The sequence below is a fragment of the Ceratina calcarata genome, unplaced genomic scaffold (genome assembly GCF_001652005.2).
Source record: "Ceratina calcarata isolate Rehan_Ccalc_2016 unplaced genomic scaffold, ASM165200v1 scaffold557.2, whole genome shotgun sequence".
In the NCBI taxonomy this organism is placed as follows: Eukaryota; Metazoa; Arthropoda; class Insecta; order Hymenoptera; family Apidae; genus Ceratina; species Ceratina calcarata.
In genome coordinates, this window is record NW_017176762.1 from 565,773 (window position 1) to 592,352 (window position 26,580).

At 44.0% G+C, this 26,580-nt stretch overlaps 2 protein-coding genes across 54 annotated transcripts in view; one reads left to right on the plus strand and one right to left on the minus strand.

Moving 5' to 3' along the window:
* Window positions 1–1,145, minus strand: part of LOC108629209 (longitudinals lacking protein) — a 140,619-nt gene extending 139,474 nt beyond the window's left edge. For 46 of the 50 annotated variants that reach the window (XR_001916829.2, XM_018031706.2, XM_018031710.2 and 43 more), the window contains exon 1: window positions 999–1,145. The gene's annotated coding sequence lies outside the window, so the exon portion shown is untranslated. The remainder of the gene's footprint in view (window positions 1–998) is intronic. The other 4 variants (XM_018031750.2, XM_018031749.2, XM_026817152.1 and 1 more) reach the window with 1 other exon arrangement.
* Window positions 1,146–1,658: 513 nt separating this feature from the next.
* Psq (pipsqueak) lies at window positions 1,659–26,575 on the plus strand. 4 transcript variants are annotated; one of them, XM_018031866.2, is made up of 9 exons: window positions 1,659–2,157; window positions 11,624–11,768; window positions 11,875–12,039; window positions 21,608–21,871; window positions 21,999–22,179; window positions 23,150–23,305; window positions 23,904–24,242; window positions 24,424–24,874; window positions 25,091–26,372. In XM_018031866.2, the coding sequence occupies exons 1-9, from the start codon at window positions 2,150–2,152 to the stop codon at window positions 25,293–25,295; spliced, it is 1,914 nt and encodes a 637-aa protein (XP_017887355.1). In that variant the 5' UTR covers window positions 1,659–2,149; the 3' UTR covers window positions 25,296–26,372. The 4 variants fall into 4 exon arrangements, with proteins under 4 accessions (XP_017887355.1, XP_017887356.1, XP_026672942.1 ...); XM_018031867.2 differs by lacking the exon at window positions 1,659–2,157 and adding an exon at window positions 8,040–9,471; XM_026817141.1 differs by lacking the exons at window positions 1,659–2,157; window positions 11,624–11,768; window positions 11,875–12,039 and adding an exon at window positions 16,607–17,295 and having other exon boundaries at window positions 25,091–26,575.
* The last annotated feature ends 5 nt before the right edge of the window (window positions 26,576–26,580 follow it).

The following is a 26,580-nucleotide window of genomic DNA, read 5'->3' on the forward strand; positions in this document are numbered from 1 at the left end:
AGTGCGATTGGAAATTGCGACTAGAGGACGCAAACAACAGTTTCTTTTCGCATAGTTTAGTTTTTTTACTATACTCATGAAAACATTATATTTTGTCCTTAGACATAACATTCATACATATTATCGGGGAAAAGCTGTTATATTTCAATAGGAGCATTAAAAAGGAACATATACAACTGTAGCATTTAAAATACATTGCTATCACGAATGTTATTACAAAATTTAGTCATCAACCGCATATTATTTATGTAAATATGTTATAATGAATTTATTGACCATTGTGACTATGAAAATAAGATTCACGAGAGATCCAATAATTTTTTTCATGACTTACATTGAATAGAATATTCACTGACAATAATTAAATCATGTTATAATTGCAAATTAATACCATTATGACATCAAATGTCACCTTAGGTAGTTGACGATTTTCTTATCGGTTTGATACCTATCAACGTTGTCCCATTCAGATGAAATAATTGCAGCTTATCATCGTACAGATTTGTGTACACGCGAATGTCCAATTTTATTTACGTTTGTTCCAAATGCGAGCAGTATACCGCGAAAACAATTTACACCTTTCACGTATACGCGATAGTTGAGATTTAACATTTAATCCTAAAGAGTCTTTAGTAAAGACATACAAGGTAGTTTGCACGTCATTACCGGCCCTGGACCGCGACCTGGCACGCGTACGTAATGGCCGACTTTGCAGATTTGGCCAAGGCAAAATGGCGAAAACTATTCAAAAACAAAGTACAAGTAATTGTATTCTAAGCAACGAATGATCTGTATGAATCTCGAAACACGTGTTACGCATTTTATCTAGAACAGCACATCCGATGTACATTCACAAAACTTCAAGCTTGTATGGTAAGAAAAGCACACTATACAGTCGTTTAGCAAGTCGACCCGATTTCCCATGAACTTTCCGTAATTCTAGTAATGAACTTGCTAACGTGAAAGCATAAACTGACAAATGCGTGTGAATTACTCACCTACGACGTCTAAAATATCACAAGTGGAAAACCAGGAAAAACCGCACTTCTTGTCCTCAGCGTACACTATCTAACCTCTGTAGCTTCTTTTTACACAATGGCTGTACTGCTACGCGTTAACGATCGACCCGCTCTGCGAGGGGATAACCGGGACGCGCGGAAACTGTGATTCTCGTGGGGTGACGCGGCGCAGAAAATGGAACTTGGCTTTCTGCGCATCAAGATACGAATAGTAGGGCGCCGAGAACAGTCGGTTAACGCAGGCTCGTCGGAAGATTTTTAGAACCTAGGACTAAGATTTTTACGCATCAAAGTTGAAAAGAGAGAAATCTGTATGAAGTTAAAGTCACCTCTTAATTGCACGTGCATTTTGAGATTGATTCATTTATTTAACTAGTGTGAAGGATTGCTGAAAGAATTTCATATATTTATGAAATGTAAGCACCTCCAGTAACGCATTTGAAATTATATCAATGTTGATCGTTCACAACGACATGGCATGCGATGAGCTTTGAAGCTCATAGTGTGATTCGTTCAATGTTTTGATAAAACTAATGATACTGACAAAAAAAAGAAGTTGATACAATCCTGATTTTTGCCGGTTATGGTGGGGAGTAAGGCAGATTTCCGTTGAGGGGCGCGTTTACGGCTAGGCGGCGGGAGAGGCGAAAGGCGGCGCGGGAGAAGTGGAAAGCCGGGAAGAGAGAGCCGACGAAGGGAAGAATCGGGGTCCACAACAAAATCGCTTAATCGCTTTGCGCCACCGTCCGCAACGGAACACGGGTCGTCCGCCGCCATCACGGTGCCCCCTAGTGTGCATTTATGTCTTTCTCTTTTCCCGTCTCTCTCTGTGATTCGCTACGCCACTTCGTGCCGCGACGTTTTCACGGGCAAACTGAGAGAGTGACAGCTGCCAGTCGTCACCGCGGTACGCGCATTACGCGGCCACTGACAATTCTCCGTGTGTCACTCAGTGAACACACGTTTCCTGAAAATATCCTCTGTAAGACGTGTCCTACGCATATTCGTGTATAACTCATCGAGTGTCACAACTATAGCAAAAGTGAGTGTCTTCAACGAACCTTGGCACAAAGTTGCCAATCATCAATTGAACTTTAACTTTGGTAGTGATTTTATTTGTGGCCCAGGTCATGGTAAGGTGAGCAACAAATTTCTATACTACAATTTCTTTATTAACGGGCAGATGTTAAGTGACACTTGATTGACGTATTAAATTCTACTAGACAGTACTGTCATAATCTTGTTGATACGTCTTAAACCAGTCTGTATGAACTTCGAAAATAGTTAATATATCGAAAAGTGTATCGATTCTACGGGCGAACCTTGCAACTATAATAGAGCTGTACACGGACAGAGCTGAGTTTCGTTATGAGAATCTCTTAGACAATTCGGTCCGCGCGTGTTATTTTGTTGACTTGACCACCTCCTCTATAGTGTCGCACAGCTGGTCAGTTAGCGTGTGCGTGAGAATGATCTACGGCGTTTAATGACCTGTCGCATACGAAGAAATGAATTAAACGTCCCTCCACGCGCGCCTCGTGGCTTCTCTCCATGAGGATTTGGAACACTTGCCGCGTGTACGTTCAAACCACTGTCGCCGATTAGGATAGGTCACGTGCACGATAACTGTCCAATAATCAGCGATTACGTATGCGCAGGAAACATTTAATGTTTGCGCTTATTATATGGTTAAGCACTAAGGAAAACACAAGCAGTGCTTTGCCTTGACGTAAAATTACTCGTGAACCTGAATCTCGAAATGTTTACACGAAATGAAATATTGTACAAATTTCGTGTTTTATTTATCTTTTTATTCATTTTTCACATCATTTTTAGAGAAAATTCTATTATACATATTTACAATTGTCACTCTACATTGCAAGTTGATTATTCTTTATCAATGATACCCACGTTTAATTTATATGGTGATGAATTTAAAGCAACGTGAAAAGCAATTATATAAAATACAACACTTTTACAGACAGTGAAAGTAATTATTACAGTTTTAATATATAATAACAGTAGAAACACGATTTAAAGAAGAGAGGAAATGATTTTTTAGACGATGAGACGCAGAAAACGCAGAGAAAGAATCGAGGAGAGTAACATGTACATAAACGCTTATTACTAATTCGTGATCGTGCAACTGTAGGAGAAGATATTATTTATTAAATCATTGGTAAAACGATCGCGAGAGCCATTAATGAGTACACACCGTGCACCTGAGATTTTCTCCGCAACCGTACGGCAAGCAACGGTTTACCTATACATTGTACTCGCGTCACCGATGATAAAGAGAAATGTTGCCTAGAAAGCAGGTCTTGACTGAATCTAGGCCACCCTGATGGCGCGTACACATTCTCCACAATTTTACTGTTCCTTCTCTTCAGCCTTGCCGCGTTCGTATCCACAGAGAGAACCGCGTACATTCTCTTTTTTCCTCTTCTCATCCACCTCTCCTACTTTTCATCACCTCTCTATTCCTTCTATCTGGCTCTCTTATTCTATCCTTCTTCTCATACGTTTTCTTCCTCTTTCTTTGTCCTCTTATTTTTTCTCGGAATTATTCGAGGTTCGAGTTCCGGAAGACAAAACTGACTATGCGAGATAACGTCAATAGATGCATTTAAGACTTACAAAGGCTAAGCTTCTCTTTCGAAAAACACAGCTAGATAACAAAGTTTATTTACTTTCGATACGTATAATTTAGGAAGGGAAAATATACGGGAGGCAAAGAACGAATAAAACAGAAGAGGAAAGTGTAATATAGAATGTAGAGTATAATTCCAAGCTTGTATTATCTCTAAAAGAAAAGTACCATGAGATCAACTATTTTCTCGAGAGCCCCAAGCGGAATCGCGTGTATATGACTGACAGTGGGGCGATCGAGAGCGACCTAGAAAGGTTTCAAAAGACATTTTCCCGTTCACCCACGTATAAAGCTGCCCTCTCGCCGCAAAAGCATAGAGCCACATAACGTGAAACCTAGTATAGTAATTGAGATGGCAAAAGAGAAAGGAAGCAGAGAGAGGAATAGAAAAAGTTGTATACAAGTGCCAAGAGACAGAGACAGAGGTAGATATAGAAGCGAAGAGAATAGAAAGGTAACGCAAAGAAACATAGAAAAGAAAAAGAACGCGAACGTATATACTTCTCCTTGATAGAATGTATGTATTGGTTACGTATACGTACGATGCAGGCAGGCGCGCGTGTACTCGCACACATTTGAGCGCGGTTTTGTACGCGCGCGCATAGGAACAACGGAAAGTACGGAGCATAATACGGAGAAAACGCTGGTAAAAGGAAAGAGGCTCCTCTGCCTGCCTTTCCAATCGAATCGAACGCCCCTCTCGCCTTTGTCATTTTCTCTGCGTCCTCGTTTTGGACTTGTCGTAAAGTTCTTTCTCTCTATTTTTTCTCTCTCTTCTTATCCTTTCTTAATCTTTCTCGTTTTTGTTACTCTTCTACTCTTTTTTATTTTTCTATCTGCTATTTTCAACCGTGGCTTATAACCGAAAAATTTGGCCATTCTCTCTCCGTTCTCTTTTGTTTCTCCGCCTTCGCATTCTCCTTGTCCTCATGTTACGTAGTGTGCACCGAGTCTGGATGAGAAAGAGAAAAGTATGATAAGAACGAAGAAGGGACAGGGAAGAAGAATGGAAGTAGACGAAGCAAGAAATTTCTCTTGCCTCGTTCAGCCAACCTCGTCCGGTTCCTCCCTTCAGCCTTCGACTTCCCACGTAGCATCCTGTCTACCACCCTGACCTCTCTTTCCTTTCTTTCTATCCTACGTTTCTATCCGTCTCTACTACCCTTTTCCTTTTCCTCTACACCTCGCCTCCTTGTCTCTGCCTACCTCCCCTCCTCCCCCTCCCGATAACCTTCTTCGTCACCTCCTCTTCCACCCCACCTACACCTCTTTTTCCTTCCATTCTACAATCTCCTTTTCTCGCTCGTTCGTCGTCGTCGTCGACGACGCGACCGCCACTGTTGTCGACGTTGCTGTCTCCTCCTTCACCTTCGTCCCCTCTTACCCTGCTGTTCATTCGAACCATTCGGCTCTCGGCTCTTTACCGCTGGCAACCCTCTTGCCTTTCTCTCCCTACTCTATATTCCTTATCCCGTTCCATACATCCTGTTTCTTTAGAAACGATCAAAAAGAGAGGGCACAAGGGAAAGAGAAGGAAGCATAGATGGTAGGAGTACGAGGAACGAGAACTTTCTTGACTGATTATTCTGTGTTCTTTTCTTTGCAATTAATTTACCTAAGAAATTAGATATGTAATTTGAGATTATGAAGATCGTAATACGTAATTGTGACCGAATCTCTACATATGTGTTAGCGGCAAGCCCTTTTTAAGGACGATTGCACGTGTCGAAGTCAACACGTAACAAATATATGGCCTAATTTTTAAAAATTGCTGATATTCGGAACCGTCTGTCGAAGGACAGGTATATCGTAAGTAGAAGTATCGATAGCCGACGATTACCGGTGGAAGCGCGGGAGTTCTGCGAGCTCGAACGATACTTTGTTGCACATTGAAGGGATTCGTGTCGCGGCCGGAGTTTGAAGTCATGGTGCCGCTTGACACATTGCATTAGAATGAAAGTATTCTGAGGCTCTGGCTACGAAGTGAGTAAGGAAATGAAGCCTTTCGGAAAGAGGACTGTGAAAACATCACGGCACTTACTCCGAAAAGTGCAGATCGTTCCGAATTTTTAGTATGCATGCGATGATGCAGTATTCAGAATACGATTGATCGGATGTTCTCGTTGAAACATAAATCGAATCGAAATTGACAAGAGATAATCATTATTTCCTTTGCATTCACGATTTTTCCTTACATTTTTCAAATTGTTATTTTCATTAGTCAATAGTAAATTTCATGATCATTAATTACGTCTAAAAATCGTTGGCACAGTCGATCCCATGTCTGACTCATTCTCGTCCCCTTGTTTCTTTTCCTTCAACCTCTCTTTCTGTTTCTCTTCTCTTTCTATCATTCTTTTTTCGCTGTCCTGATCTCTCGCTTCTGCCTCGTCGTTCATTATGTCCCTCTCCATTGGTGTCTCAAAAAAGCAGTTTTGCCTCTTCCCCTACTCTTTCTCTCTCCCTCACAAACCTTTTCTCCGCTGCTCTTACTCTTTCTCTTTCTCCCGTTGGATTCTCACTCGCGTTCCCCTTATCTCCGGAGTTTCTCATTGTCTGAAAGGGCCATCTGTCCCTCGGCTTTTTCATCCTCCGCTTTCATCCCTCCGCTGTACACGGGCACACAAAGAGACTCTCTTATCCGCTGTTCGCCACCCCCTCTTCACCCTTTCTCCAGTTCCCTTCTTCTTCGTTGCTTCCGTTCAACCGACTATTCCTGCACATCCTATAAGTTGCTCCTTTCTCTTTCCCCCGAAACTTTACTAGCTACGTATCTTCCCCAACTAAATGGGACTACTCGCAACTGTCATGAAACGAAGAAAGCAAGAGAGAAAGGAGATGTCGATGGTTATTCCATTTGGAGATGTATCAAATGTATGCGAGTCCCATATATAAAATATAAAATTTTGATTCGTGACGCGCGAATAAACGTGGAATCAAATGAACGGCAAGAAACATTGCGCACCCTCGTAGCTAGGGTGAAAAGATCCCTTTGGGCGAGCCACGTGCGACCTTGGACAAGTCCACGTCACCCTCTTACGTTGCACCCTTCGAAGGGACGCAACCCTGATCACGTGGAACTCGGGGGTGGTTTTCAACCCTCGTTTACCCCTGTTCTATAGGAATAGAGGAAAAAGAGAAGGTTATAGACTATCGCGTAGAAAGAAACGCGTAACGTTGAAACGAAACGAACGTGCAAGCCTTGTTCGAAGCTCTTCCGCAAAAGAAGCTATTTCGAAGATGTATTTTTTTGTACTGTGGGAAGGAAATGGAAAAGCTGGTTGATCAGAATATTAAAGGAAATTCAAGAAACGTACTACTCTCTAAATATATTTCTCTGCCGTAAATCGTACGACGGGCTATTCAGATCGTCGAGCGCGAAATACACGATACAACTTTTATATTGTCTGCTACCGCCGAATTTCGGATGCCCCGACTGTCGTCGTCTGGTCGCCAGTTTTAATGTCTATAATATAGCTAATACCGACAGCCTTGAGAATCTACAACGTACTGATTATAAATATTGTTATGAGCCTATACTACAATGTAACTGTTAAAGACAGCCTTGAGAGCCTACATTACGAAACTATTTTTTTGTAAAAGGACAATCGAAAACAGCGTATAGAACGTGCGCTCTCCGATATAGAGAGCATTTTTCTTTTCTCCTTTCTTGCGCGTCTCTCCCCGTGTCGATTCCTCTCCGTTCTCGTTTAGTCTTCAGTGAAATTGGCGTTTCCGGGTCCGTCCACTCCCACCGCGACTCGCGCGTTCTTTCTCCTCTCTCTTTTCTTTTCCCTTCGAAAACAACGTCAGAGACTAATGGCGGGAGGCAAAGGCAGTAGGAAGAACCAAGTCAATGCTATATAAGTACGATTATGCTGTTGCCAGTGGTAGAGCGAAGGGGAACAGGTGAGAGGCTGGGAGAGCTTGATTCTCTCGGAAAGGTGAACGGAAAGAAACGAAGAAACGAAGGGCATTCGGAATGCGGTACTGTTATGCCTTACGGTACAGACAGGACGGAAATTAGGACTGCTCCGTCTTGTTAACCACTACTTGATATTCTCTTCATTCGTATCTCTTCCTCTCCTATTGTTTTTCTTTTCGCTCTGCTTTCTCCTTGCTTTCCTTGATCCGTTGTATTCTTGCTAATCAAAAGAAGTCATTCTCCGTTTCGAGTGATTAGCAGAATCGATTACAGCTATTCCGATAGCGTCATCTTATCGAGTCTCTCCGTTACACGGGCCACGAAACGAACCGATGTATTACCATAAATCGATGGTGGAGCGCGGAGAACGTCATCGAAATCTTCAAGAAAAAAGTCGAACGATCCTCGTATCGTATCATACCGTTTCGCTTCTTTCGTGTTTACTTCTTAATCTACAATAAGCAAACCACATTTAGTTTAACAACTGAAAACTAATTAATCGCTTTCGCACAGTCTTTGATTCGTGGTAAAAATAGATGACACATTCCCTACTATTAGAGGTTGCAAAGTAATCGATCGTAACGGCGATGGTAGCCGATATACTTAGGTACTTGTGATCGGTGCGTTTGTAGGAATCATCGTGGCAAACATTAGAAAGTGCTATACGAATTGTTTGCAAGGGAGAATGGGTACGAGAAGGTGATAGTGCGCATACGTAGCTGGCCGATGGCGATGCAAATTTTATTAGTGACGCATTTTATCGGCCGCGCCTTTCCTACGGAATAAGGAAACTGAGAACATGGAAGCGCGAAGCGGAGAAAACTGTTCTGGAAGATTTCAGAGCGTTCCCTCTGTAGAAACTCTGGTTCTGGCTGGAAGACTAGGTATAGGAGGGGAGAGGCCGTTTCCGCTTACGTTTTCCCGGAGAAAGAGCTGGTTGGTCGTCTCGAGGACGACGGTAGGACGGTACGACGAAAGGAAAAAGTCCGAGAAGAGCCGAGGAAGAACGTCGATAACGTTGGAAAAACGTAAAACGCGCACCGACGAGGAGGAAAAGGAAACGCCGCGTGTAGTATAGGGAGAGGAAGGAGCGGAGGAAGAGAGAAGGTAGTAGCTTCCCATCGAGCGAGAACACGAAGTGTATATACGTATCAGTGCGGCGGAGAGAGAAGGAGAGTGCGGAGGAGAGGAGATGAGAGGAAAGGAGAAAAAGAGAGAAGGGTGGCGGAGACGGTGGAAGAAAAGGGGCCACGAGAAAATAGCGTCTTCGCCTCGTGGGGAGGGAACGAGGGAACGAGTAAATGGAGGCAACGCGCGGAGAAAGAGGGAACGAGAGACGAGGAGGGTCGAGAAAGAAACGATGAAACGACCGAGGGACAAGGAGGGCCAGAGAAAAGAAAAGAGGGAGATGAAACGAGAACGATACGGGGGTAGAAGAAGAGGGGAGCTTGCTCGTCTACTCCACGAATGGCAGAGAGACAGACGGGGAAAAAGAAAGAGGATGGGATCCGAGGGAGGCGAGGTGAAATTGGACACAAAAAGCTCGAAGAAAAATTGAGATGAATCGTGGAAGGGAAGATGGAAGGGAGGATTCTCTGAAAGGGAGAGACCAACGCAGTGTCCTTCTCCGAGGCCGCGAAAGAAAGCGCGAACGCGCAAGGGATGAGCGTCCATCGATGCGACATATTTATCGCCGATTTTGACAATCTTTCGAACGAATAAAGCAGACTCAGCGCCCACGCGCTTTCCTTCTCGCGATCGCGTGTGCAACTTGCTCTGTCGTCGCACTCATCTTTGCTGCTGCTGCTGCTGCTGCCGCCGCTTCTGTTTTTGTGACGATTGCTCACTGTTGTTGAATACAGGCGTTATATATACGTGTAAGTGAACGCTGTTACACCTAAGTGGTCTACCTTTACGTTTGCCTCCACTCCTTTCCATGAACGTATCTACGGCGTGCACCTTCTCGCGAGTGACGCGTATAGTACATGTGTACATGCTCGTATATGTATACAACGCTGCATCTTTCACAGTTTCGCGCGCAGAAACTGCCGCCCTCGATGAAAATGAATGGATACATATATGTACATACTGTTCACCATTTTCATGCTTGTATTCCCGCTGCCTGTTCACGAGAGTGCAATATCGGTGAAAGTAACGGGAGTACCTACATGCATCGTTAAAAGATTTATAATCTATATAGTGATGGAAAAAAAAGCTTTACACGAAACCTTGGACGTACGCGCGAAAGATCAACCGCCGAGAAAGCGTATCGATCGAGCGTATTCAATGAGCCGCGATCATCTATCGTCGAACACTGCATTTCCATCGTAACTCCCTTTGCTCCCTACTCTCTTAATTTCCAACGCTTTCCGAACAAGACACACCGACTGCGTGCGGTCTCACTCCGTTTCTTCGAGTCGCGTTACGTCCGGTTTTCTTTTAATTCGCTCCGTCGCTTTAATCGCGTTCTTTTTCCTTCCTCCGATGTATGCCACACATTTCTGCATACACGAGAGCGTTGCCACGATTATGTGTTACATGAAAAAGGCACTAATTTTGTTTCAATATAATGAGGAAATATATAAAAACACTATGAAAATGTGACATGAATTGTCATAAACGTGTTGTACAAAATTTGATACGAGTCGTTATTTATCTGAAATATAGTGAATAATGGAACTGGAGCATTGATGACTTACAGTGCATATTTATTCACACGCATCCTTCTTCGCCTGTATTTTCAAAATTGCTGCTTTCCAGAGGAACTTTGTTGTGTCGTGCAATAAAGTTAAGAATTCCGAATTCATTCAACACTCCGCCACCACATCATAGAAAAGTACAGGTACTGGTATACCAAGTGTGCTTACTTGTTGCTGTGAAAAGAGGCTACGCTCTCCGGATCTCGGTGCACGCGCGACCGCTTGTGAACGGCGTCAGCAATCAACTAAGCGACTCGAATTAACGTCTGTCAAAGATCCCGCGGCACAAGTAACAAACTTAAGTTAATCGGAATTGACGGGCTGAGCAGCAGCGTGATAGGCCGAGCGGCGCGGTTTCCAGAATATCGAATCGTGAGAGGCAAGGAAACAGGCGATCGCGCGCGGGGAGAAATCGGTGCGCGAAGAATCGGGGGGAATGAGAAGAGGCGCGAAACGAGAGTGGAGAGCTTAAAGTTTTCACGTTATCGGCGCACGTCTAAGCAACTGATAAAAGTCCGTGTTCCAACGGATAGATAACGCGGAATGGCCCGTATAAAGAGTCACATAGATAGAGGCAGATAAAGCACGGTCCACGGAACAGGTGAATGTTACGAGACAGACCAACGCCCGACCTTCCTTGTTGCTTTCGTAGTGTCGCGTATTCGTGTCAGTAACAGTATTCTGTTAGCATCTAAACCCTCTACATTTTTTTTGGACATTTAACGACATTCTTTTCGAATTCCCTTGTGTTGTCTATTTCTTCTTTCCTTCAAATAATTGTCCACCGTTATCACGAGCTCGCGACGGATCTTCGTGTCGATCGTCATTCACGTCATTCGACGACGTTGATCAAACCGCGAAAGTGTTTCTCGGTTTCGTTCCACTGTGAAGAGAGGGAGACCGGTTGTGTCCACTATCGGTACTAACATTTCACCTGTCTCTTCTTCTTTCTCGATCTTCATTTTCCCTTCGACGTTCGTTTCTCCTTCTCGGACCTTTTACCAATCCTTATCTGCCTCTTTTTCTACTTTACTCTCTCGAACTGCGCAAATACGTTAGCGAACGATACTCTTCCGTAACTGTGTTGGGAAAACGAATATTTCATGGAGACGGATCGTTATTGGGGCGTGCACTACAGGTACTGTCTTGCTTTACAGATCGATCGAAAAGTAAGAAGGAGAGTATCGTTGCGAAGAGCTAATCGCGGTGAGAAGGGCAAAACGATTCCTTGATGAACTTTGTTTCTTTAAGTCCTCGATTGTACTTGATAACCATGACCATTGATCCGGAAAACCAATCTCTGATCTTTTCTCTGTTGTTTCTGTTGCAGCGGCGGCATGGCCGGGCAGCACTACTGCCTGCGTTGGAACAACTATCAATCAAACATGACGTCCGTTTTTCACCAGCTCCTCCAAACGGAAGCTTTCGTGGACGTCACCCTGGCATGCAACGAAGCTTCCTTAAAGGCACACAAGGTAAGCAAAGATCGAGATAGCTGGACTGTCGTGTTTCCGCGTTGGCCCTTACCGATCTTCCTTCGCATTATTGATCGTGCGATACAAGCTCCTTCTGTTTGCGCAGGTTGTATTATCCGCGTGCAGTTCCTATTTTCAAAAGCTTCTACTGTCAAATCCTTGCAAACATCCTACGATCATTATGCCGCAGGATGTGTGTTTCAACGATCTCAAATTCATCATCGAGTTCGTCTACAGAGGAGAGATCGACGTTTCACAAGCAGAACTTCAGGTAAGAAACGTTGATACTTTAGAAAGCTGACGACTACGCGGCGAGTCGCGAGACGCTGGGCATGCAGAAGCGATTTCGATTTCGTGCTCTTCTTTTTTAAATTGCGTGCTTGAAGAGCAAGATCTGTTTGGACATTTTGTATCAGCTGTACACGACCATAATCGCGTTACGAATTGTCCTATGATCAACAATGCTCGACAATAAAACAGCGTGAGCATAACTTTCTCTTTTTCCCTACGCTGTTTCCTATTCGCGATGGATACGGACACAGGTGTTTTGACAGAGCATGTCACGTGTATTTCTGCACATCCGTCGGATGTTAACGTGCTCGATCTTCCATCCCTACAGACTTTGTGGTGTTCTGCATTACGGGAATCTAGTTTACCGGTCAGGATCCCTTGCTTTCCTTCTGTGGTTTCCGTTCTATTGATCGTCGGTAGTACAGGTTTTCTCTGTCCTGTTTACTTTTTAAATTGCGTTATCACATTCACGATAAACATGAATTCCTGCGTTATGAATCTATTCCCATTCCCGCTTCTTTTAGTCTCTAGATATATCGTTGCAAGTCACATCAAACATTACTCTTATAGAAAAAACTTATACATCTGAATCTAAAAATATCTCTGTTTCTGTATTCACAATAACATTTAACATTTCTTTATTATTTTCTTATTCCGGCTTAATTTCCGCCAAATAAATTTTATTGTCGATTTAATACTTTTCATTTGAATCTTTAAATGAAGTTTTCATAATTCACCGTTCTCTACGGATATATCACAATATCCAAGAAAAATTCTGGCAATACTATATACAATGTAAATTTAAAGATGTGAGAAATCTATTTAATATATTAATAGATTCAATTTGACAAATGTTTATTTCGTATTTCATTGTCGAATAAAAACTTATGTAAGTATGGCCCTTAAGAATATGTGTAGGGGGGTCTTCAACTCGTTGTCCTTGAAACAAGAATTAAGACGACAACGTACGAAGAGAAAGCATATCGTTCATGTGCATCAAGCTGCATGCACTTAGATTTCGCGCGAATGATCGTGCAAGGTTTAAGATAATTAGAAAAAATGGAGGCATATAATTTTTCACCGTTTCACTAACTCACTGCAGTGAAAAATTGTTCGTTGTCTAAGTCTAAATCCTTGAATGCTATTGACTGACTCTTTCTAAGTGGAATATTTTCAATTCGATGCGAACTACGTGTATGTAAATAGTGTGCGAAGTAAGAAAGCAGTACTTTTTTTATTAGCAGCGAAAATAGGATTGTATAATACGATGTTACTATGTAAAAATTTTCCGAGTTTCAAACATTGGATAAGTTAATTATTTCGAATAAACTACAATATATAGTACAATCGTATGGAAAGGGTTAATCAATTATTCAAATTCTGAATTATGCGGAATAGGATTAAGGCCCGCTACACACATCCGTTTCCTTAACGTACGGTGCTTTTACATTAGCGGATTCACAGTTTAGCCCAAAAATGACTGATTTGTCCATCAGCTAATATCCGACTGTGTACTTAGCGACCGCGTATGTCTAGTATACCTGATCATACATTCTTCCAGTTAACGATGGTAAGCATTAAGTATATGCAACGTAAACGTCCGACGCTGTAATTAGTTTTAGGCGAATGTATACAAATAACTCATTGGATTCCGAACCGACTTACAGATAGACAAATTGCGACGTATTTACATAGATATACGTTCCCCTCTAAATACATTTCCATACAAATATTAGAATTTTTGCTAGCTATCTTATAAATTTAAATAATGTAAGGCATGGATAGAAGGAAAAATGAGAACACAAAATTGAAACTGGACTTTTCACGTAATATAGAGGAACGCGTACTTATATGAACGCATTTGTGTATGTCGATTCAGGACTCGGAATCAAATAAGTTATCCGAAAATCACCTAATATAATTTATAGTGTTAGAAACCGCAATTACGTTTCCGTACTTTCGGCACACGTCGAAAAAAACGGATGTGTGCAACGGATCTAATCGGAAGGAAAGAGCAGAAGTGGAAAGTCGAGAAGGTATATGAGGTATGAGGTAGCGGAGGCAGAAGGATAGGAGTAGTAGTAGTCCCTACTGGCCTCATTCTCGATCAGTATGCATCTCTTTTCTTCGAGTGGCTGGTAGCAAGGAGCTCAGTAAGGACTCGGTGGTGAGATCAAAAACGAACGCGTTCTAGAGAATTGGTATTGTTCTCGTCCTTACCTTGAACTTGCTGTTATTTATCTAAAATTGGACATACAGAACCTGTATGATGAAATTCAGGAAGGGAATTGAACTCGTGTCCGTCTTGCTGTGTAATGTTCAGTACAGGTCTATAAATATCTCATTTCAAAACAGAATATTTCTAGATTTGAATTTACAATAGCATTAGATTAGAACCGGATTGCTACAACCAGGCGCTATGCTTGTTCGGAATTCGGAGACAGTTTTAATCAAGTCTCGAAATCGATACACTCAATATAGGCGGCTACCAAGTAAATCTAAATGATGCGGTCACCTCGAATTTACCAACAATCATTTTACTAAAAATACCTTTCATTTATAAATAATTACGTTATCATTTAGTTATTATTACGAGTTATTACGTCGATCGATTGAGCTATTTGAAAAGGGAAACCATACTTCGCAAGAAGCATAGTATATTGTAATTTCAGTCAGATCCTGTCCGAAATTAGAATGTCATATACATATGCCAGTTCGAGGTTGTTCTGGAGCGAGATCGACAATGAGTGCAAGTGCAACGTACCAAAGTAGCCAACGTTACGTATACATAGAACAGTGTTTGGTGATCATGCTTTCTTTATTCCCATTCGATAGACGCAAATTAGAGGGAAAGCGAAAAGGAACGATGGGAAGGGGGAAGGAAAGAAAACGAGAAAGGAAATAGGATAAGAAGAGATATACAGTAAAGGAAAACGGTAGAGAAGAACCGGCAAAAAGGGAAGAGGGTTACGCGGCAAACTCGAACGAGGAGAAACAAGAGAATTCGCGCTTCTTCCGTCGATTCTAGACACGCGGTTTCTGCGCCAGCGTGCATGCGTGCACACAGTTGCACGTCGTCGCATGTATGCGTACACGTAGAAACGACTGGAGCCGCAGATTCCCTTTGTCCGCGCAAGCACTGCAATTCGCAACTGGTGTTCTCCTTCTTTCTCATTCGAAATATCCGTTCTGTACTCTGTTACCATTCTTCTATCATTCCCTCTCTGTCATTCTCTTCTTTTCCCTGGATCTTTTTCTCTTTGCTTTACTTCATTTTGGTTCTTCCATCCTTTCCTGTGTAGTGCTCGGTCTCCCGAAACCATGCCCTCTTCCCTCGACGCAACGCCTCGCCCGCGAATCGAGTTGCGTCGAGTCGAGTCGAATCGGATCGAATGGAGTCCAGTCGAGTCGAGTCAGCTTTGCGCAGGGCTGGCCCAAAGAGGTCTCCGTTCTTTCTCAGTGGGCCCCTCGTAACTCTCACGACAAGAAAGACAAGGCGATTTCTTGTTCAACGTTATGGAAATAATTTTAAAGAAACATCGTACACTCGTAGAATTTTGTTAATACTATAGAAGTCTAATGAATAGATACATAATTCAGTAGCATTGTCTTTATAGATTTAGCTGTAGCGTAGGCCGTAGAGATATGTATAAACGGAACCGTGATTAAGCTTTCTTTATACGTAGTGTCTGTTTCTATTCGATGCGAAGAAACGACATCGACAAACACTGACTTCTTCTAATATTTTATTATTACTACCGTGTAAATTTGAACAATGCATTGATTCGCGATCGATCAGCGGTATTAATTCTTTTTATGTTCATTCGTGGAGTACGGAAACCAGGATCCTAACTTTAGGCGTACATCACTGCGACGCTCGTCTCTCTTTCTTTTTCTCCCTCTTTCTCTCTCTCCTCTCTGTAGAGGGTATATGCACGCATATACACAGTCTCGAGCGGCGCGTTCACGCGAGTGCATAACGTTGGCTTTGTCGCGCCGATGCCAGAACCAGGCCTCTGTCCTTTCCCGTCCTCTCGCGAGCCTTGCGTCCATCTTCATCACGCCGTGGCCAAACCGCGTTCAGGCTCTCCGTCTTTCGCGTTCTGTCTCGTTCGTTTCCGCGCAGACTGTACACTCCATTCTCGTCCGGTTAGAGAAAGTCTTGCTCTCTCCCGCGGGAACCCGTTCCCATCCGCCCATGTGCTCTCTCTCTCTCTCTCTCTGTCACCCCTCCACCAAACGGACTCCCATCACCCCGGTCACCCCGCCGTACCGTTGCGCCGCGCTTTCCACCGACCATTCTGCCACCCGCCGCCGGTTTTCAACCCCTTTCCCCGCTCGCTGAGGGACTGGTCAGGTGCTTTGGCTCGCTTGCTCGCTCCGCGCGTACGCTCAATCGCTCTCTGTCCACCGTCGAGAACGCATCCCCCGCGAGTCTCTTCCTCGTTGTACGCGCTCGAGCGCGGTCTGAATCCGTCCTTGTTCGTCGCGTCGCGTCGGCGAATTTCGCGGCGTCCTCCGCCGCCGCCACCGCCGCCACCGCCTCCTCTTCCTCCTCCTCGTGCTACTCCTCCTCCTCCTCTTCTTCCTCGTCGGTTCTGGCTCTGCGTTGCCTCTGCCTCCTCCCGCTCTTCGCCGCGTCCTCTTCATCTCCTCGCTCCTCCGAATGCCGTGCGCCCTCAGCACGGAGCGCCGAATGCCATTTCACTTTCGTTGGGCTTCGCCGCGTAGGAGATCGGGCCCTGCCAGGAATTATCCTCTCGTTCTACGTGGTCGTAACCTCCTCGTACACGGTTTCATCTGGCTTTTTCACGACGTCGACTCCACCAACGCCGATACCACCTCGTTTTCTCCTCGTGACTTCCACCGTGCCTTTCCTCTTTCTTCTTCTTCTTCTACTTCTCTTCTTGTTTCTTTTCCCTCTCTTCCTCCTCCTCCTTCTTCCTCTTTCTCGGTCTTCTCTGTTTCTTCTTCCTTTTGCTCCATCGCCTTCTCTTCCTTCTCCACCTCCTGTACTTCCTTATCCACTTATCTTTCTTCCTCTACTCGTCTTTCCGTTTGCTTCTCTTCCCCTTTATCATCTCGTTGCCCTTGGCGCACCTTCTTTTTCTCATTTTCGTATCACTCGTCCGACTTTCTCCGTTTCGCTCTTTCCTCGTTGTCCCATCTCTTCCGTCCTCTGTACATCTCTGCTCTATCAACGAGGGATTGTTCACCTACGGAGTGTCGCAGCCAGGTGAGTGATAAACGATACAACTTCCTTCGCGCCACGATGGAAGAGTGTCTCGGCGGACGCATTGTGTCATGTTGTGCCGCGTCTCGTCGCGTCGTGTCGCTTCGCCTCGCGTTATTGCTACTTGCGACAGAATGGGCATTGCTCCGATGAACTTCTCACAACAGACATAGAGGAAAGAGATGATAAGAAGGCGGGAAGAAGGAAAGGGAGACAGTGAGTTAAAAAGGAAAGAAAGCGAAAGTTTTATATGGATACCGAAGAACGTGCCCGCCGAATCGTGGACAATCGTATTAAGCACGTGTGAGAACGGTATGCTCTATGTCTATACCACTTGCCTCGTCTGTATCGAAATATCGTCGGCTAAATTTATACGATGGTAAATCACCGGCGCGATGCACGGACACGGAGGAGCGTCGGGAGATCACGTGCTGGTGTCTTTCTTCATGAATGAAGCAGAGAGACAGGACGATTCGGAGCAAAGTGTTTACCACCGTCTGCATCGTTCGGATAATCCACCTTGAGGCGAATGCACCGATCGCCGATGCATATACAACATCGATCAAACGAGTGAACACTAGTGAACAGTGTCATGCACGCTGAGTGCACGGTGTACATGTTAATCGTTATCCACGTTAATCCGATGGAACGACCGTTTGCTTACGAGGACTCAATCGAAGGACATCGTTTGAAGCACCCGCGTAAAAGTATATACGTATCTCCAAAGGTGAATACGCGAAACTTGTGTTGAACATGCAATGAATTCGAACGAGCGAGCCGTACAAATCGTATTGATCTCCTAATGAATAAAAGTGCATATGTTGTCTGTGCGTTGTAAGATTAAGTATTTGGATACCGCTAGCGAATCGAGTGATAATCGCGAGTGAAGTACATATGTACGCATAACGACCGAAGAATTACGTGCTGAAGGATAGGTATATGATATGCACGTACGCGCGTATCCGTCCGTCGTGCACCTTTCGTACGTGTATAAGATTCCTATAGACGTAGACGTTCCTACGAAACTGCGCCATCCGCATTATCAGACTTCTCTACTTCACATTCGTAAACATTCGGCAGGCAGATTACATCTCACCCGCTTGATCTTAAGTTATAATAGCCGCGTACTCTTGTTAATTGTAACTCAATATCTAGGCGATACGTTGGAACGCGATTAAATTGTTCTTCATTACACAGCGGAAAATAGAAAATAACTAACGAAATTACTTGTGGACGATAAGTTATGGAATAAAGCGTAACGATAAAAAGATTAAGGGATGTTTCGAGTTTGCCGGTTAGAAAAATGCGTAGAGTATACCAGCGTCGTGTTGTCATTGTTGAACACGTGGTTGCCAGAGACGCACTTCCATTCAGAAAGGAAGTTATGTAGCATGGAGAAGAAGAGAGGAAGGTTATGCTCGTGACGCCCGTTACATTATCAATTCCGTTATGACGCCGTATTCGTAATAGCGGAGACGACCCTACGACCATCTTCGGGGATTCCCCCGTACGCATTCTCCTCTCCGCTTTTCTTCTCTCGTTTCTCCCTTTCACACCAGTCTCTCTGTACCCCTCTCCTTCGGCCTTTCGGCTCTTCTTTCAACGGTGAGTCTCTTCGTACCAGCTATAGATGTGTAACGCGTACATAGCTTTGCTAGTACGGTCTCACACGGACCAACCCCCAAGCTACCCCCCTTCCTGGTCTCATGAACCGTTTCCACGGTCGATCTTTTTGCGGATTTACACCTGTTGGACTTCCCTTCTTCACCGCCCCTTATTTCCTTCTACGAAAGGAGGAAGAATCCATCTCCTTCCATTTCCTTGTTAACATCATTGCCGCTTTTTTGCGTACCCGTATAGGATGACGACTATGGACATTTGTCTCGCCTTGAATCATGATCGTAGTTCCACGTCGCATACCGATCAAAGACTTTCGTCGATGGACTTCTCGTTCTCGGAACGTTCCACGAAAGTATCGTCGTGGTTGTCGGTCACGAAAATCAGAGAACAAAGGTAGCGGAGGTGGAATTTTTCTTTTTCGTCTCGCGTCAATTAGTCTGGGATAATTGGTCGGGCGATGCCCTTGAACCCTAAGTATTGATTGGTGAGGTTGGATTCTGCCGGTGGCTTTCCCTCTTGCCTCCGAACCGATGGCACCACCCCTATGCATCCACCGCCGAACCAACCAACTACCCACCCGTTCCCTAACCCCTGCACCGGCACCCGTGCTACCCTACCTATCGCCCAGCGTCCGTGGTTCTCCAAGTGCCGCCGTCACAGCCAACGTCCCTGCCTGTCGTTTGTTGAAGCATCGCACCTTATCTACCTTTTTCCGTCCTCGCTTGTTTGTCCGTTTTTCATTTGCTACATGTTTTATTATGATTAATGAGACTATATAATATATTTTAATGTGATCGATGTAAAACTTCAACATAAAAAATTATCGTACCATGGAGATACTGTATAACTTAGATTTTTACTGGCACGCGGCTATCATCACATTATCGCATACCCAATCGTTTTCTCACGTATTTAAAATAGTAAGTTATGTTCTTTTGGTAAAATTTTCCTAGTACTGTCACGACGATATTTTTGTCTGTACGCTCTCATCCATGTCCAACACGAAAGTTCAATCACCCTACAACCAATACTACGATATCCCGTGGCTTGTCGAGCCCGAAGATTCGCGGACATTTCGACCAAGTTAATACGTATCCCCGCTCCGAACTAGAGGACGGGGTAAAAGTGTGAATGAAGAAAGGAGAAAGAAAAAGAGTGGTATGAGGAGATAAAAAGAGATACACGGAGAACGAAAGACAGGATGTGTACGTGGAAACGGTTGGAAGTCATATCGGTGCCGTCGCGAGCGCCGAGGAGAGGATCGGAGGTTGGGGTGGTCGATACGGCCCTGGGGCCGCGACAGCCGCGTCGGAGGCCTCCCCATTCTTCCTGCGGGCGTTTTTGCCTCTCTGCCCTTCTCTTTCTCTCAGATGCTCACTCAATCGCTGGTTCACTCGCAATCTCTCTCTCTCTCCTCTTTTCCCCTCTTCCTCTCCACTTTACCTCTCGCTTCATCGTCATATTCCCCTCTTTCTCTTCGAGGCACAGCGCTGTGAACCTAGTCCTATCCACCGCCACCCAGTTTTCCGCCCACACTCCACGTTTCCAGCCGCCACCGACACCCCCGGCGCGGAGCCTACCTAAACCAACCCCCACCTGAACCAGCGCTTCCATCGTCTAACTCTTCCTCTGCTTTCTCACCCCCTCCTGGCCGCGTCGTTACCGCCGCCACCGCTGCCACCGACGCCGCCGACGCCGACGCCGCCGCTGCTCTCATACTCTGCCTCTGTCCCCTTGCCGACCCCGCCTAATCGCACTATCCCTGCCTTGATTAAAGAACAGAGAGCCTCAACTTCAACGCGGACCTCGGTCTCGTTCGTTCGTCGCGTCGTCGTCGGTCTCGTCTGTTCGTTACTTTCCCTTCCGTTGCTTCCGCTTCGCTTTTCCTTCCCCGTTGCAAGGAGTCCTTACGTCCGTTCACGTTAGGCTATCGTAATTCCTGTTCGGATGTTGGATCCGATGTCGTAACCACGTGGACCGGTGCAGAGTCACGCGGAAGTAATCGCGTCCCTTTCTTTTCCATCCTCGATTCTCAATCCCTTTCCTTTTCCATGATTCCCAGTATTCCCACCCGTGTTCTCTCCGTCTCTCCCTCTCTTTTGGCCCTCCTTTCTACTCGTCTCCCCCGTGTCTCAGCTATCTACTTAGTTTCCCTTACGCATCGGTTTCAAGGTTAAGATCAGGGAGGAGCGGTGGGGTGAATATCGTGGTCCCAAGGAGGACGTCGCGCCGCTCGACACGGGTCGACGCACTATGCCGGTGAATCGTCGCACGCCGAAACTGGATCGCGAAAACTGATTTTAGACCGCGTCACCACACGAGACGGGAATTGCGACATGAAACCGTATCCGTTGGACCAGCTCGCAAGGATGACGAGCCTTTACCCGAAACATGCGAAGAAGAGTCGGCCAGTCCTTCTTCCTCCGTTTTCCACTCAGAACTTGAATTCATCGAAACCGGGCATTCCTTATTTCGATCCTAAAACGCGGATCGTGTGGATCGCGGAGTCGCTTTGATGAGCCGCGCTTATTCCGCGGGAATAGAATTCAAACATTATTTTTAGGTGAATATATTCGGTCTTGCTTTCTGCTTCGTGATCAACCGGTCATTGCCGGAAGTAGTGTCGAGCAAGAATTCACGACGGATTTCAAGTGATCGAATAAATTTCTCAATTTCTACGTTGTGTATGTTACAGTCACTGTTGAAGACCGCCGATCAACTGAAGATCAAAGGACTCTGCGAGGTGCCCGAAACCAGAGATGGTCCACCCTCTGTGAGCCTGAGTTCGCCGCCGAGGGAACCCGGCACTCCTAGGATAAATTTCACTAAGCTGAAGAGGCATCATCCGAGATACAAGAGGCCCAGGACCGCATTCGAGCCTCGTGCAACCGATTCGAGGCATTACGATCGTTACAAAGAGGAAGAATCGAAAGATAATTACAACCGCGAGAACAAAGAGGTAAGCGGCGATGTCGATGAACGCGTTGGGGAAAACCTTAGGAACGCTCGAGACAACCGTTCTCAAAACGACGGCACGCGGTCATCCCGTCACGGTCGTCGCTAAATTCGTACCGGATATTTCGCAGAACCATAGAGACTGGCAAGCCGATGATGAAGAGTGCACGGAGGCAACCACGGGAGCAGTAGTCTTGGAAAGTTGCCAGCGTAACAGCAACGCCAGTATCGCCAGCACCGGCAACAACAATAATAACAATAATAATAGCAACAACAGCAACGGTAACAGTACGAGCAACAATAACAACAACGGTAAGCAGTCCTTCGAGGTACGAGCCCCACGCCTAAATCCCTACGTTATTTTTTATTAAACTCCTGTTACACATTCGATTCTGACGAAGAACGCTGTTCAAGTGATGATGCAATCGCACAAGAATTTTTTTATACTAATCGAAAGTATATATCACGAAGATCACGAAAATGTGAATTAAAGATGTTACTAAAAATTAATATGATCTCGAGAGATGAATAAAAGCCGGCCGTTATACCGCGCGAAGTCATTGTTTGACATCGCTTAAAAATTAACTCTTTCTCAAAAGAGGATGACTATATTCATTCAACCTTCAGCTACGAAATAAACTTTGTTCGAAAATGAAGGCATTTATACTGACTTTATAATAAATCATTCAAAAAGGGCATCCCATTTTAGGTAGATGGGCCGCTAGTGCCGCGCTATTACGACCGGTTAGTCGCTGTATTTAATTCTGCGACTATACGATAAATTCCATTCAAAAGCTTGAATTCCTTTAATCATTTCGAAATCAACGAAGTGATGATGATTTTGTATGAAATACATTACATGCCATTTTAAGCAAATTCCATCATACCGACGTCAAACGTCGATTTCGCGCGGTATGACGCTCATATAACGACCGCATGTTATTCATTTCCCAAGATCGTATTATCTTTTGGTACGACTTTTAAATTTCTACTTTTCTTATATTGTATACTTACGATTATTATAAAAAATTCTGTATCATTCCATCATCATTTGGATAGTGTTCTCCGTGAGAAAAAATTTGCTACGAACATGTATGGGATGCTTTTGAAACATTTTACACTGCATGAATTTTCGACACCGAGACTTAAATTTTCTTTCTCGATTCACTTACAACGTGAATAAATAAAAGACTGGTGTAAACCACGTGGCGGATTTAAGTGTGGGGCGACGTCCATTTTATGATAGCGTATAGGACAGACTGTTTTCACTTTAAGTAAAAAGGTGATATGTTCTGTCACACAGGTCTCGGACACTACGGTCATCATCCGGATCCCGGAGATGTTGATCTACCACCGGAAACTCAACCTACACCACCAAGTGCCACGTTAGTCGGCACTACGATTACTCACTTAAGGGACCCGGATCACCATGCTACAGGTAAAACACCTTACCCGTACAATTTATGATTGCACATTGAAGCAACATAAGCCACACGTTTAAATGCATATAAAAATATTTTTAAAATATGATTTACTATGTTATTTTACTTCTACTGTTTGTCCGGTACTTTCTTATATTTCGCTCACATTCTACATTTCATTGCCATCTTCATTTCTAAACCATTCGGAAGCACGCAAATCATAAAAAGACAGTGAATTCGAATATGTAGCTAAATCTGCAATAAGATTCCGATTTCGCGGCTACTAACCGGGCATCGTGGTAACTCGGGATGAATCGTAAAGGGGAGTAAAACCGCAGCCGGTCATTAGACAGGGAGGGAATCAAAATAATTGGTCTAATCAGGCTTAACTAGTTGCGATTAGATTTGCGTTGCTCGATTCGCAACAGCCTACGCAAGCTCGTTTAGTGCGTGCATCTAACTTTGCCTTCGGTGGAACTTCTTTCATCGACGCGACGATGACGGTGACATCGTCCAGGTACTTTTATGTTTCGTTGCGTCGCGATATTATGTGATTTCGTTGGTCAAAAAAACGCATCTATTAGAACCGTGTTGTTTTTTCGCGTCTGTTCACAGAAATCCAAACTTGCGACAGTGTAAAAATAAAATTTGAGACGTTACACACAATGGATTCATCGGACACGATCGATATCGACAGCCACATGTCAGATCGGGCGAGCGTTAGTTCTAAGAACGCAGCCGACAGCGACAATATGATGATGATCACACCAGAATTACTCGGATTAATGCCTTCTGGTAGTTCGGTACACTCGGATTCCGGGGAGACCAATTCGAGGGGTCACTCTGGACAATCGAGTTCTCATCATCACGGCTCGAAATCGTGGACTCAAGAGGATATGGATGCCGCGTTGGAAGCCTTACGAAATCACGACATGAGCCTTACAAAAGCCTCCGGTAATTTACAAACAAGTATTTCCAATTTCACAGACACAGAAGTCCACGTTTTTAATTTTGAATTCGCATGATCTTGAATGAGAATTTATAATCGTTTATTTTTTGTATCCACAAAGATACATTGCTCTAGCTCTTTCGACATTCTTGTATTTAATCGAGTTGCATATGATATTCATTTTAGCAACTTTTGGTATACCTTCGACAACGTTATGGCAAAGAGCGCATCGGCTAGGTATCGACACACCGAAGAAAGATGGGCCTACCAAATCCTGGAGCGACGAGAGTTTGAACAACGCACTCGAAGCGTTACGAACTGGAACGATATCGGCGAATAAGGCATCGAAAGCGTTCGGTATACCATCAAGCACATTATATAAAATCGCAAGGAGAGAGGGCATTAGATTAGCTGCACCTTTTAATGCGAGTCCCACCACTTGGTCGCCCGCCGATCTCGATCGCGCCCTGGAAGCAATACGCTCTGGTCAGACATCGGTCCAGAGAGCCTCCACCGAATTCGGTATACCAACGGGGACTTTATATGGCCGGTGCAAAAGGGAAGGAATCGAACTTAGCAGGAGTAATCCTACGCCATGGAGCGAAGACGCTATGACTGAAGCCCTCGAAGCAGTTAGGTAAATTATAATTTTCTCTTTTCCTTATTGACAATTGCATTACGTTCTTGTACTCGATATAGAAGCTCATTTATACAATAAAATAACATTCAACACAAAGAACGGATTTGATGATTGATTAAACCAGACATTTGCTAGATATAGTGTAGTGAATGTATCAAATGAATTGCCAATAGAGAAGAACATGAGTGTGGTATGATGGTTGTCCATTTTCAGATTAGGCCACATGAGCATCAATCAAGCGGCTATCCACTATAACTTGCCGTACTCTTCTTTGTACGGTCGCTTCAAAAGAGGGAAATACGAGGAGCCATCGGTCGGCGATTTATCGCAAGACGGTAGCAATCCGCATTTCCATCAAAGTCCAACTCAGAATCATTCGTCCGCCGTTCCGGATCAAATGCCGTACCAAGGCAGCTGAAACTTACCTCTTTATTAGATCGGTTTAAGTTAACTTGAAATCGTCGAGTTTCTCATTGCAACTTCACAATCTATTGGTGAGAGCGGTGATACAGACGATCAAAAGCCACCAACCAAAAAAGCGTGTTTATACGGGAAGCAAGAATAAAGACATATATTTCTTAGTAATTCAAGGCCGGAAACCGGGGCTTGTGGTGATACTAAGTGATTGAAAAGCAGGAAGGGTTGGGATTTAGACCGGACACAACGGGGTAGAGAAAGGGAGGAGTTTGCAGTATTAAAGACGGATTGTTTTAAGCGAATATTATGTATATTGTGTGAGTCTTGCGTCGAGGCGGAAGTGTAGATTATTAATTATAATTTATAAGAAATATTTATAAAGGAAAAGCAGAAAGTGAATGCTGTACAGTTAGGATAATCCCAGTAAATCTAGCATCTAAGTTGCCACTGGGCCAACGCGGAACGGATAGTAATTCCTAACGCGATTCGTTTCTCAATCTTAATTTTCTATATCTTCTCAACTGACCGGGCTCTGTTGAAAACGAACGACGCAATTGAAGACTACCTATGTATATATCTTTAGTAAATAACGTGAAAAATTAATTACGGGCGTTTAAAAAAGAGAGGAAGGAATATTTCCACGGTTGCATTTAAAATCCTCTTAGAACTGAAATATCTCGTGATGAATGTATTAGCAACAGAGAACGAAGTAGCAGACATCTTCCATGGAACTTATGTTCTCCGAAATTTCAAACTCTGTGACGTACGTTATTTTAGGAAAATGTGTGAATAAGTATATAGTGCGACGAGTACAGAAATTATTTTCTCATCTCTGTCTAGAAATGGAAATGAAAATGAGCGCATGGAGTTTCGAAGAATTCGACCGATTTCTAAAAAAACAAAGATACTTTCTTTGTTCAACTAAACTGCCATGTATAAAGAAAATATGCTACATCTGTCACCATTTTATCATGCTCACAACTATTATATATAAAAACATATAAATACATACTACTTATAAATAGATGTACAGTTTATATATTTTAAATTAAAAAGTAATACGATTAAATGAAATGTTTCTTGTTTACAACATATCATTTTAACATGATACGAACAACAATGATTGTTTATACTTTTCCCTTTTCTCCTAAACTTGGTAAATAATTTAGACTGCACGAATGATACCTGTGAAACGCTCGTGTAGTTCTGACGTCCTGAATGGTCCTGATCTTATTTATTTTATAGCCTACAGTATGTAATTTAAAGTAAAATGTAATTGCATGCAC

Coding starts and splice junctions, on each gene's coding strand:
- Psq (XM_026817141.1), top strand. CDS start 16,726: ATGCCGTGCGCCCTCAGCACGGAGCGCCGAATGCCATTTCACTTTCGT. Junction 21,872..21,998: donor ACAACCGCGAGAACAAAGAG/GTAAGCGGCGAT, acceptor GATATTTCGCAG/AACCATAGAGACTGGCAAGC. Junction 22,180..23,149: donor GAGCAACAATAACAACAACG/GTAAGCAGTCCT, acceptor TTAAGTAAAAAG/GTGATATGTTCTGTCACACA.